This window comes from Balaenoptera acutorostrata, chromosome 1 (genome assembly GCF_949987535.1).
Source record: "Balaenoptera acutorostrata chromosome 1, mBalAcu1.1, whole genome shotgun sequence".
Classification (NCBI taxonomy): domain Eukaryota; kingdom Metazoa; phylum Chordata; class Mammalia; order Artiodactyla; family Balaenopteridae; genus Balaenoptera; species Balaenoptera acutorostrata.
The window spans coordinates 97806264-97818939 of record NC_080064.1 but is presented as its reverse complement, the minus strand read 5'-3'; the positions used below and the strand labels follow the sequence as shown (position 1 = coordinate 97818939).

The window sequence follows — 12676 nt, the reverse complement described above, 5'->3', positions numbered from 1 at the left end:
TCCTGCAAAGGTCTCCCTTACTGCACTCTTTCCCCAGAAAGACGGGGAGTAGGAGAACAGGAAGGCAAGACTGGTCTTGCTTTTAAAAACCTGACCTGAGCTTGAAATGGCCAATTCCCTTGTGAAAGTCTCCATCCATCAACAGTGTCCCCAGTGCTCCCCTACCCATGTGGCCTCAGTTCTGCCGAACACACCACGTGACTGTCACATCCCACCCCCAGAGCGGTGCAGGGATTCAGCCCCAAAGGAAGCCAGGCTTTGCAGAGACGTAGTATTTATTGAGAACCATCTGCTTGAAAACCTCACCTATGTGTGTGTATGTGTGTGTGCATGTGTGTGTGCGTGCGTGCGGGGGCATGTGTGTATGTGCGTGTGTTTGGGGACAGCGAGGCTCTTGGTCAGCGGTGCCATCAGACGGCCTTGGCCAGCCCCACGCGGTTGTCGGCCCTGTCAAAGACGCTGTAATACTCCCGGATGAAGACATCCCCCAGGATCCACTGCTGGGAATTATTTTCACCCTGGAAGCCACTGGTGCAGAAGCCCTGGTCCTGGGAAAGGGAAGGCCGACATGAAGCTGGTCCCAACCCCAGTGGCTGTGCCTCTCCGGACCCCACCCCCAATCACTCTCTCATCTATCGTTTCCTCTCACCCTTGAAATCACCTTCTGAGTTAAGCAAACAAGTATCAGATTCATCTACTCAACAGATGAAAAAATTGACATTCAGAAATGAAGTGTCAGATCCAAGATCACCTGGTGGGTCCCCTCCTCATTCCCCCTCACTGGTCCTCCCCAACCCCCCGCCCTCCTGCTCTCAGCACCTACGGCCCTGGTGACCAGCCAGAACAGGCCTGGGGACCCAAGGCCTTGACAGTTCGGGGTGCTCAGGATTAGGTCAAAGCTGAAGCCAGCAGGGCAGTAGGGATGAGGGTTGGGTCTCCACAAAGCCCAGGTTATCAAGAAAAATCCCAGACAAAGCCCTAGGCCCCAGGGCTTAGAAGCTAGCGCAGTGGATGGAGGTTCCTATGGGTGGCTGTGGTCCCGCCCATCCCACCCTCCCTCAGGCCGCTGGGCTTGGTCCTTCCTGTCTGCACCATTTCTCCCAGGATGAGGCTGCCGCAGCCACAAATGAGGCCCAAGGACAACAGGCCCCACTCCGAAAGGCCAGGTGATCTAAATGCACGTCCTGCTCTCTCCATCTAGCCCATGCCACTTATCACCAATGTGCTGAGTTGCCAGGAGGGAGGAGGGGAGCTGGGTGAGCCCAGGTTTCCTCTCCGGAGACTCATACCTGGTTGGTGTAGGCGGAGGGCGTCAGTGGGTACATTCTGCTGTTGATCTCAAAGACCACCGTGGGCATGCTGCTCAGGCTGCCGCAGTCGATGTCAAACTAAAGACCAGAGGGAGGTCTTCTTAGAAGGACCATGGGTGTGATCTGACTGCCAGAAGCAGAGAAAGTCCCAGGTGGGACCTCTTCCTCTGCACTGCAGCCAAGAAGTGGGGAAGGACCTGCTACTCAGAGGACCCCAGGGAGGTCCTTAGACCTCAAAGGAGTCACACTGATGGGGACCAGCCCAGGGACAGACACCAGCTCGAGACAAGGAGTTGTTTGCCTCGACATTTCCCCTCCAAGCCCAGCCAGAGCTTCCAAGGACACTGAGAGCACTTAGCTGTCAGGGAGGAAGAGGGGAGACCCATGGGTGGAGGGGTACAAGAGAGCACAGCAAAGCTTAGTGACTCAGGGATGTATGACCCTCCCTGGGGACAGGAAGTCAGATTGCAGCCCCTGCACAAGACATGGGACCTCCAACAGCAAGTGAGCCTAAGCTAGAAAAGCCAGGCCATCTTGAAGGCCTCCCAAGAAATCCCAACCCCTGCAGGAATCCCAAACCCCTCACCATTTCCCTTTGTCATTTCTTCCATGTGCAAAGGGGTTCCCTCTTCTGGGGGGGTCTGGGGAGGTGGGGATAAGGGTCTGGCCTCACCTCACCATACCGGTTCTGTGTGGCTCCGATGGCCATCTGGATGTTGAGGACGTCACTGCTGGGCCCGACCAGTATGGAGGTGCCCGTGTCCAGGATGGCCTGACAGCCACCATCACAGGCCACCACCACACCGCCGATGGTGACACTGCAGAGGGGAAATAGGATGGCCTCGCAGCACAATCATCATCCACCCCTCCCGCCCTGGGTCCCTCCTAGCCTCCCCTGCCAGGATCCTTGGCAGGAAGGAAGTCCAGCCACCCCAGATCCTTTTCTTTGGGCTCCTTTCTGGAGCCCCCATAACTTCCTGAACTCAGAGAAAAGACCCGAAACCATTTTCTCCCAACTCAGTGGCTCAGTGGAGGCCACCTGACCTTCTATGGGACAGAAACTTCAATGAAACAGCAAAGTCACGGGCATTAAGGGGTGGAATGAGTACCACACTGGTTGCCCAAAGATCTGGTTTCAAGCTTTCCCCTGCCATTTATTTGCTGCAAATTCCCCAGTCTTCTTACACTCAGGCTTCTTATCTACAAAATGGGTACATTAACCACCCTGTTTTTGATTTCCTCAAGGGATGGTCGTGAGGTTCAAAGTCGATGTTAGTAAATTACAAAATGAGGATAATCACAGCGCCACCCCCACAGGGCTCTAGTGAGGACTAAGCCAGGCAGTCATATCCTCACCCAGCGCAATGCCTGGCAGGTCGTGGTGCTGGATAAGCACAGCTAGACTTATTAATAAAGTGTAAGCGAAGGTTTAGCGTCCTCACTGACAAAGACACTTGGCTTTGGAGCATCTGATTCATACGCTAATGTGATGGTCTTCCAAGCTCCCGGGCTGACACCCAGACCCTCACATCCCCACACCTGGAGGCAGCCTCTGGCGGGGCCACAGCTGCCGCTCACCCACCTGTCCAAGGTGAACTGCCAGTACTTCTGCAAGGTCACAGGCACCCAGTGCAGGGATCCTGTGTAGTAGGACGGGTCAATGGCCCCCAGCGTGAGCATGCTCTCCTGGCCATTCCTGAAACCAAGGAAAGTCATGATGTGGGACTCCGACATCCTGGCTCTGTGAGGAGGTAGCCCAGCCCCACACAGGGTTAGATGCGATTCAGACCCTGCCGCACCGTCCTCCCGGCCCCCAACACCCACCTCCACCCCAAAGGCTTCACATGAGCTCTCCCACCTTCCCGGTACTCCAGGCTTTTCTTTGATATCAGCTGCAGCATCCTTTCTCTCTGAATTCTGCAGCACCCACCCAGGCTGAGGCAGCACTAGAGCCCAGAGCATGGTCATTACTGTGGGAGGGGAGGTCAGGAAGTAGGAGGTCACGTGCCTGCCAGGCTCTGCTCAGGCCACTGTGTCCCTGCCCCCTCCACTCAAGGCTTTCTGCCCCCAGCCCTTTGGCCTCGAGTAGGGGAAGGGGTCTTCAGCGAGGTCCCACATGCTCTGGATGAAAACTGCCACCCCAGCCCAAACCCTCTCTGTTGCTTCTGGGACTCTGTCTCATGGCGAGGAAACACTGGCACACTGTGGGTTACCTGCGTCTCACTCTGCAGCTCTTGTTCCTTGGCCTCATCAAGCTCCGTCCCACCTCCGGGCTCTGACACATGCCACCCCACTGCCTAAAATGTTCCATCCCTTTGTCTCACCTGTGTATCACCCACTCAGGCCTCAGCGAAGCTTCCCCTGGCCACTCTCCACACACATACCTCGTCACACTGGGCTGCCTGTCACTATTAAGCCTTCAGTACATGCTGATCTCCCTTGCAGGGAGTGCTCTTATCACAACCGTCATCGTAATTGTATACGCAATTATGATGCGTGTGTTGTCCGTTTCCCCTGCTAAAAAGTTGACTCCCAGTTTGTCCTGTTTGCTGATGTATCCCCGTCCCCTGGCACAGCCCCTGCACATAGTAAGGGCCCATAAATATCTACTGAGTAAATGAATGAGTGAATGCACCTATTTACCCCCCTGCCTGGGTTACCCAGCTCCTTCTCCTGGGTGTGGTTCCCTTCTGCCAGCCCTGCCACCCACCCCTCTGTCTAGCAGAGCTGCCCCATCAGGCGGGTAGAGTGGGGAACACTGGACTGGGAGTCAGGAGCCCTGGGCCCCAGACATGGCTCGTCCACCAGTTTGAGGGTGACCATCCCGCCCGGGCCTCAGTTGCCTGCATATTGAAAGGAGAAGGTTGGACTCCTTTGGAGCCTGCTCTAAACATCTGTGAGTCTCAGTGACATCAATAAATGATTACTGAGGCCTGCCGCTTTGGAAGAAAAGAGGTTAAAAGCCCCTATGCAGAGATGGATTCAGGCTTCCTTTTTTACATGCCAGAGATGAAAGTCAAATTCTGGCCCGGTGGACTCCGGCTGCGTCAGTGACCCTGCTGGGGACCTTTAGACAGGAGGTTGGACGTGCCTGGAAGCAAGGAGAGGTTTGCTTGGATGCCGGTGACTACCCTTGGGTTGCAGTGTCCCCACGGGGTGGACACTCCTCAGGCGACAGTCCCCGCCAGGACGTGGAAGTCCAGCCCACGCTGGGCGCAGCTCCTACCCGTCCATGTAAACCGAGAACAGGTCTTGGGCCACCAGGTGCCTGTTCATCATGTTGTCAAACACGGGGACCGAGTACTCAGAGGCCAGGGAGGGGTAGGCCAGCCCCAGGATCCCATCGAACTCGGAGTAGGTGAAGACGTCACCAGGTTCCTGGGTGCTCAGGCCCACAGTCTGCTGGGGGTCCGCAATGTTGGAGACCTGCAAGAAAGGCAGAGTGACCTCCACCGGGGGGCCCTGCAGGCAGAGGACCCAGAAAGGTCGAGGGTCAGGCTCTGCCAGCCCGCCCTCCCTCTTTTAGGCAGCGTAGTTATGTGAGCTTAAGAGAGGAAAGCCTCCTTTCCCACGTCTGTGCTGTGGTTTTGAGGGAACTGGTCTGATGAGGCAGGGGACTGGGTGGCAGGGGAAGAGAGAGCATGGCTGGGGGTGCGGACAGCAGGGCTCATGGCGCAGAAGTTGGGGGTGAGCCCAAAGAAGGGCGTAAAACGAGGGACGCTCCAAGGCCCTCTGCCAGCCTGAAGCCCTCCCATCAGCTGCTGCACCAGGACATCTCCCAGGGAAGAGCCGTGGGAGCAGCATGATGGACAGAAAGAACAGGCACGCAGTTTGCAGCTAAAAAGATCCCGCGGTGCATCCTTGCTCTGTCGTGTGCTGTGTGACCTTGGACAAGTACCTCTCTGAGCCTCAATCTCCTCATCTGTTACAGGGAATAATAACACCTGCATCTCAAGGCAGTGCTTAGACTAAAGAATATGAATGCTGAACATTGATCGAGCACTTAGTATGTATGATCAGTGAACCTTTATCAGTACTCTGCGAAGAAGTGCTAACTCCAAAGTGTCCTATCAACCTGCCCACTTCCCTGGAAGGCTGACGCATCCACTAGCCTATTCTGAGCTCCCACAGCGACCCACCAGGCCTCCTGCTTCTACTCTGTCCCCTTATAACCCATCCTCCACACAGGCAGCCAAAGCGAAATTGAGAGTGGAGGCCATCATGTCACCCCTTGTTCCAGAGGCTCCTGAAGGTATCCAGGGTGAAACCTAACCCGTGTCCTAGAGTCCCTCATGCTCTGGTCCTGCTTCTCACCCCTCCTCTCCCTCCTCTGCTCCCTTAGCTCACCCTGCTCCACCCACACAGATCTTTCTCTTCCTTGGGTGCCCCACTCATTCTCACTTCATGTGAGACTTCTGTGGGTGGCAGCGGGGAGGGAGGTCCTGACCCCTGAGCCTCTCTCTCCCACCCCCTGCCCAAGGTGGGTGAGCGAAGACAGCAAGATGCACCACGGCTCAGGCCCACAGCAAGGGCCAGCTCCTCCGTGAAGATGCAGGTTTTCCCCCCAGAACCCAAAATAGCAGAAAATAGCAAAACCTCGGCAGGGGAATCAGCCTTCCAGAGGTCTGTCTGCTGGGCCACCTCAGCCAGTGGCTCTGGTGCTGACTCTTGGGGAGGCCTGAGCTGGAAGGGCAACTGCCCAGCCAAGGGAAGAAGCTGAGGAGAGGGCTGTCAGCAGAGAAGGGCTGTGTCCTTTTGGGCTTGAAGTAGAAAAGACTTCAGCCAGACCCCGGGAAGAACTAAAGGCAGATCAAGGTGAAGAGCACCAAGGGATGCTGCTTGATTTTTAACCTTAGATGGTGGATGAGGACGAAAAGAAAGATGTTAACATGTATTGGGCGCTTACTATGTGCTGGCCACTGTATTAAGTACTTCAGAAGCCAGAAAGGAACAAGAGCAAGGGGAGCCCTTGTCCAGAGGGCACAGAGGCTCTCTGACATGGAAGAAGATGCTGCTCTATGACTGATCCAGAGTGAGGTCAAGCCCAGAGAGTCGGAGACGTGGGTCTGACACTCAGCTCCCATCGTCACCCAGCTGTGCGACTTCAGGCAAGTTATCAGCTCATCTGAGCCTCGGGTCCCTCATCTGAACGATGGGGATGAGAATACCTTCCTCAAAGGGCTGTTGAAAGAACTAAATTTAAAATGAGATCATTCATGACGCTGAAGAGCTCAAAACTGGCACAGACTCAGGATTCAGGACTCACTATGGCAAGGTCAAGTGAGAAAAGGGTTAGGAGGATGGACACCGGACCCAGAGAAGCCTGTCAGGTGGGGCACAGCCCAGAGCCTGGGTGTCTGGGTGGGAGAGTGGCTCGTTGTGGGGGGAAGGCGAGCGCTGGCTGGCCCCAAGCCCCACTCACAGTGACGGTGTCGTAGCCCAGGAAGCCCTGCATGCTGCCCGTGCCGTACTGGATGGACAGGGGCTTGCCCAGGTTCTGGAAGGTGGACGACATGCTTGGGTCGAAGCGGTGGTGATTTTCTGGAACACAGACTCAGGGTTAGTGGGGCCTGTAGCATCTTCTCACCACTCGACAGGGCCAGTGGGAGCTGAATCCTCACCAGGTCTTGTAAGAATATCGTCTAAATACTAATGATTCTCTCTACTGAAAATAAGCAAGAAAATTATTCCTTGCTGCTCAACCCAACTCTCTGACCCCCAGTGCTACCTTCATAGCTCCCAAACAAAAAAAAGGAAGAAGAAAACCATCCCTGTGGTTTCCCGAGACCGGCTTCTACCAGCTTTGTAATTTCCCTCAACTCTTTTTGCTTCACTAAACATTGGTTTCCTCACCTGGTAAATGGGGATAAAAAGAGCACCAACCTCCCAGGATTGTGGGAGAAATAAATTATTTACATATATTAAATGTTTACTCAGGGGCTTCCCTGGTGGCGCCGTGGTTAGGATTCCGCCTGCCAGTTCAGAGGACATGGGTTCGCACCCTGGTCCTGGAAGATCCCACATGCCTCGGAGCAACTAGGCCCGCGTGCCACAACTACTGAAGCCCACGCAACTAGAGCCCGTGCTCCGCAACAAGAGAAGCCACCGCCATGAGAAGCCCACACACCACAACTAGAGAAAGCCCACGCACAGCAACGGAGACCCAAAAAAACTCAGCCCAAAAAAAACAACAACAACAACAAAAAAGTTTACTCAGTACCTCTCACTTCATTCTCCCAAGACCCACTGGCATGTTGTAGCCCCATTTTATAGAAAGAAAAACTGAGGACCCAGGAGGGAAAGGAGTCTGCCTTGGCTCCTAATAGAGCCAAAAAAAAAAAAAAAAAAAAAAGGAAAAAAGCAAAGTTCCCTCATTTCTCGCTGGTGCTTTATACATCAGCCTGTGATTTGCACACCTTCCCAGTCTGTGGCCATTTGGAAGGGTTGAGCGAGGCTGGGCATGTCCAAGCAAGCTCTCCTTCCCCCTATGTTTTCCCCCAGCCATGCTGACTGTGGCTGGCAGAGCAGAGGGGTGGGCAGGGCAGGGGGGGTCACTCACGGCAGGCGTCACTCTTGCAGTAGACAGAGGGCACCCAGAGGTCGGAGGAGCCCGTGTCAAACACCACAGTGAACTCCTGGGGCGGGGTCCCAATGTAGATCTTCCCAAAGTACTGACTCTGAGGACAGACAGCACTGGGTGAGGGCAGGGGGCACCGCAGGGGGGTGAGGGCTGATGCTCGGCACGGAGCCTGTTCAGTTCTGTAGGCCCCGTGCTTTCTGCCCACAGACCTAGGAGGCTGAGGGGGAAGAAACGGAAGGAGGATCCCTGGGGGAGTTCTTCATCCCCGGCCCCCACGCTGAGCTCCGACCCCAGCCATGTTTGGCTTGCCCCTCCCGCAAGCCCTACATCCACTGCTGGAATCAGCCCCCAAAGCATACACTGGACCAAAAGGTAAGCCCTGTCTGGTAGGGAGCCTGGGCCACCCTGCCAGGGGCAGGGACCTAGTGATGGGGCACCAGCTAGGCACAGACCCCAGACCCGAGCTGTCCTGGCCACGCCTCCTTTCCCGCTCTCCCCACGGGTCAGTACTGGGGCCGGGGCGGGGACGGGGATGACCTAGATAAGGAAACGAGGGCACAGAAGAGAAAAACAGCGGGTTGTTTACTGCCAAGAGTGACAGATGAGAGAGGCAGTCTCCAAAAAGGAAGAGGGCACAGGGGGCACTCCTGCCATGTCCCAGGCAGCTGAGAGTGGGCACCAGCTGCCCCCTCCCTGCCAAGCCCAGCCCAAGACATGGGTTCCCTGGGCCCAGAAATGCAGGCATGAGGTTGGATCTGGGAGCAGACCATGTACCCCCGAGGGAGGCTGTCCGCAGGAAGGTCGTCTGAGGTGGAGGGATTGGTTTTACAGGGCCTGCTGGCCCCTGGGAGATACTGAGGGGTGGGAGACGGCCTCACATCCCCCGGGGCGCCATGACTCCTGAAAGAAGGAAAGAGGCAGGGGGCAGCCAACACACTGTGTGGGAATCATTACGGGAAGGCGGGCAGAGCCACTCACATCCAGGTAGCTGGTCAGGGGCTCGCTGGCCACCTCCCCGAAGCTGGAGTACTTGCTGCTGACGGCCGACCTGTGTTTCTGCAGGAAGTCCTCCAGGAGCCCATGCTCCTTTAGTGCCTTTCTCAGGGGTTTGCCTTTGTGCAGAGGGATCCTGAGGAGAGGGGAAGAATTAGTGGTGAGGTGGGCATCTCCACAGGGCTGCCCAGCCTCGGAGAAGTGCCCAGAGGCTCTGGGCTCCATAAGCCACTCCCCCAATTTTGTACCATAACCCAAAGTAAAAATTGTATTCTACGTCAGTTCACAAATCCGCGCCAGCCCTTACTAAATGCAATGCACTCTGACATTTCCTACTCCTTTCTCTTTTTTAATGCTGGTGGAGACTCGATCGATGTATTTTATAACCCGCTAATGAGTTTTGCAAGTCCAAGGTTTGAAAGACACTAAGCGTATTCTCATTCAGTCCCCAATTCTTACTGTGGACCTACTATGTGCCGGACACCGTATGGGGCACAGGGGACACAATGGCGAAAAGGGTACAGTCTTACCTTCCAGGAGCATACTGTCTGGAGAGAAAAACGGTGTCCCCCACACCCTGGAAAATGCTATGACAATGCTCCTACCCTTTGCCAACCCCTGTTCTCTGCTCTCTGGGCAGACTAACGTGGGTGGAAATTCTTCAAAGGGTTTCAGCACAGAGTGTGGTCCCCACGGAACTTGGTTAGAATTTAGATGTTGGGTGATGGAGGCAGATCAGCAGGAAGAGAATCAAGAAGGAAAACAGCAGAAGCTGGTTCAAGACCTGGTCTCCCCAAAGCCCTCAGGGCTTCAGCTTCTTCTCTGCAAAAATGGATTATCTCTTCCTTTCCAGCCGTCTCGGGGGCCCTGCTGTGGACCAACTGAGTGGCTTAACCTCGCCGGCTCTTAGTTTCCTCTCCTGCAGATTGAAGGACTGGAGTGTGATGGTTCCCAATGTCCCTCCCAGCTCTAGGAGTCACATGGTCCTCCTCCGTGGGCCTATTTTAAGGACAACTGGAGACTACAGGTGTGAAAGTGCTCTGAGAGTAATAAAATGGCAGCAGGTTTAAGACCCATAAAGAAAACGGATTTTCTCATGTTGTTCATGTCCCAAATGGATCCCACATGGAACAACCTCATATGTGAGTTATGGTCTCTCGTCTGGCGCCTCCCACCCCCAGCCCTCAGGTGTGACTTCAGCTGGGACCTCATCTATAAATGAAAGGTTCTCGAGACATTTCTCAGCCTTTGTCTCTGATGATAGAAAAGAACTTCAGCCCAAAAGGAAGGAGGCTGGACTGAGCTCCTGGGAGCAAGCCCACAGCTGTCCTTTCCCATGGCCAAGCCCCCAGTGCTTTCTGCTTTTTCCAGCTCCGGTTCTCACTGGCTACAAGATCCACTGGCTGAGTGCCTGCCGACTCCCACACTAGTAACTGCAACTCTGCTGAGCTGCCCCATCACAACACAAGACCCAGAGAGCCTCCCTCAGGGCAAGCGAGCATCAAGGGCAGTCCACCGCCCCACTATGGCGGCCCTGAACACAGGCTCCAACCACCACGAACCTTCCACCCACTCCTGCCTCCAGGCCTGTGCTGAGGCCACCAGATGCCTGGCACTTGGAAGAACTCCACTTTCAGGACCACCACAAGCAGCCCCCACTGGTCAAAGACACTGGACCTCTTTTAAGGGATCCTGCTTCCCAGGGATGGATTCAGGTTTCCCTGGGCTCAGGCCTTGACAGGGCTCGAACCTGGGAACCAGAGGTAGTGTGACGTCATTGGCAAGAGTCTGGGACCAAGACTGGGACCACCTGGGACCGAGTCCTGGCTCCTCCATTTTTAACCATGTGGCCTTGGGCAGCTCAGGGACCCTCCCTGAACAACAGTTTCCTCATCTGTAAAATGCAGATAATATATCTACCTAACCCCTGAGGCTTAGCAATAGTATAGGTAAAGACCTAGTTAAGTGTCTGGCACCTCGTAGCAAGCAGCTCCATAAATATCAGTTATTATTTTGGGAGGAGAACCTGGGAACTTCACCCACAAAGGATTTGGACAAAATAAAAAGAATTTTATTTTGTTTAACAGATACACACATAGCTCTTACAATGTGCCAGGCACTGTTCAGAGCATTTTACAAATACTAACTCATATACCCCTCATGACAACCCCATAAGATGGATATTTCTGTCACCCTAATTTTACAAATTTATGTTAAGTGGTGTTAGAGAGTTACGTTAGTGATGGAGCTGGGGATCAAATCGCAGGCAGTTTAACTCCAGAAGCCATGCCCTTAATCTCCCAGGCAGTCCATCTGACCCCCTGTTCTCGTTCACCAGGCCCTGAAGAGAGTAACGGAACGCTTTAGAGGGAAAGGCCCAAAACACAAAGGCAAGACTGACTGGGGGCTTCCCTGGTGGCGCAGTGGTTGAGAGTCTGCCTGCCAATGCAGGGGACACGGGTTCGAGCCCTGGTCTGGGAAGATCCCACATGCCGCGGAGCAACTAGGCCCATGAGCCACAACTACTGAGCCTGCACGTCTGGAGCCTGTGCTCCGCAACAAGAGAGACCGCGACAGTGAGAGGCCCGCGCACCGCGATGAAGAGTGGCCCCCACTTGCCGCAACTAGAGAAAGCCCTCGCACAGAAACGAAGACCCAACACAGCCATAAATAAATAAATAAATAAATAAATAAATAAAGGAGTTCCTTTAAAAAAAAAAAAAAAAGACTGACCGGGAGTGACTATCTTGGGAAACTGCAGCATTTCCTTGACGACTCCCCGGGGGAACCATGGCTGGAAGACCATGGAGAGACCCACACAGAGCCGATGCATGCGATGCCCGTCCCCTCCCCTGGGGCCTGACACCCATCTGGTGATCCCAGTGCCCTGGGAGAGAGCGAGGACTGCAAATAGCACCACGAGACACCTCATCCTGGACCTGGGTCTGGCCACCGCTCTAGCCAGTGCCCACTCCCACAGCCTTTATAGAGAATGCGGGGCTCCCTCTGGCTGGGAGCCCAGGCTGCAGAGATAGCCCCGAAATTCAGGCCACTCCACAAACACATTAAGATAGCACCCAGACTACACAACACCTGCTCTGATAAGGGCCACTCTGGGGACTTCAAAGCTGAAGGGTACACATGCCTGATCTTCAGGCCAGGAAATGTCACTCACACCTTCCTGATCCGATTTCCCCTTTCAAACGGGACTTCTTGGGCTAACACAGGTGGAGCCACTGCCAGAGCCCTATCTCATGGCCCACCTTACGGTCCGTAAAGAGACCTGTTCCCAATGAGCCCCTTCCTGCCCTAGCTGCCTCCCGTCCCTGGGCCTGACTTCACGGGAGCCCCAGCTGGCCCTATCCTGGAGTCTCCCTGCCCAGTCCTCCCAGCCCAGGTTTCCGGGGTCCACTCAGTCTACTCCCCAAGTGGCATCTGAGGCCGAGAGTGCTTGTTCAGTCTGTCATCTCCATCTAAGAGAGACACAGATCCAAGATTCCTGCTCCCCCAGGGTGTGGCCCTTTGTTCCATGTTGGAAGGGCATTGGGAAGGGGAGGGAGTGGACACCAGATCCCATGAGCAGTTGGGAGGCCTGAGGAGGGTAAACGGGGAGGGCAAGCATGTGCCACACATGGAGGGGAAGGAGGAACCTATGACATGGTGGTCAGGTTTGGGGAACAGGTTAAGCGCATCTAAGCCACACACAGAGGACCCAGAAGAGCTTCTCGGAGGCACACATGCAGGGGCTTGTGATGAGGAGGGGGTCCCAGGGTCCAGGCCAGATTGGCCAGAT

At 55.0% G+C, this 12676-nt stretch overlaps 1 protein-coding gene across 1 annotated transcript; it reads right to left on the bottom strand.

Moving 5' to 3' along the window:
* Positions 1-410: 410 nt before the first annotated feature.
* LOC103001873 (chymosin) lies at positions 411-11815 on the bottom strand. Its single transcript, XM_007169436.1, has 9 exons — positions 11748-11815; positions 8869-9019; positions 7870-7987; positions 6733-6851; positions 4537-4736; positions 2893-3006; positions 1984-2128; positions 1290-1388; positions 411-548 (listed from the first exon to the last, which is right to left on the bottom strand). The coding sequence occupies exons 1-9, from the start codon at positions 11813-11815 to the stop codon at positions 411-413; spliced, it is 1152 nt and encodes a 383-aa protein (XP_007169498.1).
* Positions 11816-12676: the final 861 nt, after the last annotated feature.

Bases quoted from the DNA above. Each gene is read 5' to 3' on its own strand.
- LOC103001873 (XM_007169436.1), bottom strand. From the start codon at position 11,815: ATGAGGTGTCTCGTGGTGCTATTTGCAGTCCTCGCTCTCTCCCAGGGC. The intron at 4,737-6,732 runs GTGAGTGGGGCT...CCTTTCTTGCAG, and splicing joins TGGGCTACGACACCGTCACT to GTCTCCAACATTGCGGACCC. The intron at 549-1,289 runs GTATGAGTCTCC...TCCCTTTCCCAG, and splicing joins CCTCCGCCTACACCAACCAG to GACCAGGGCTTCTGCACCAG.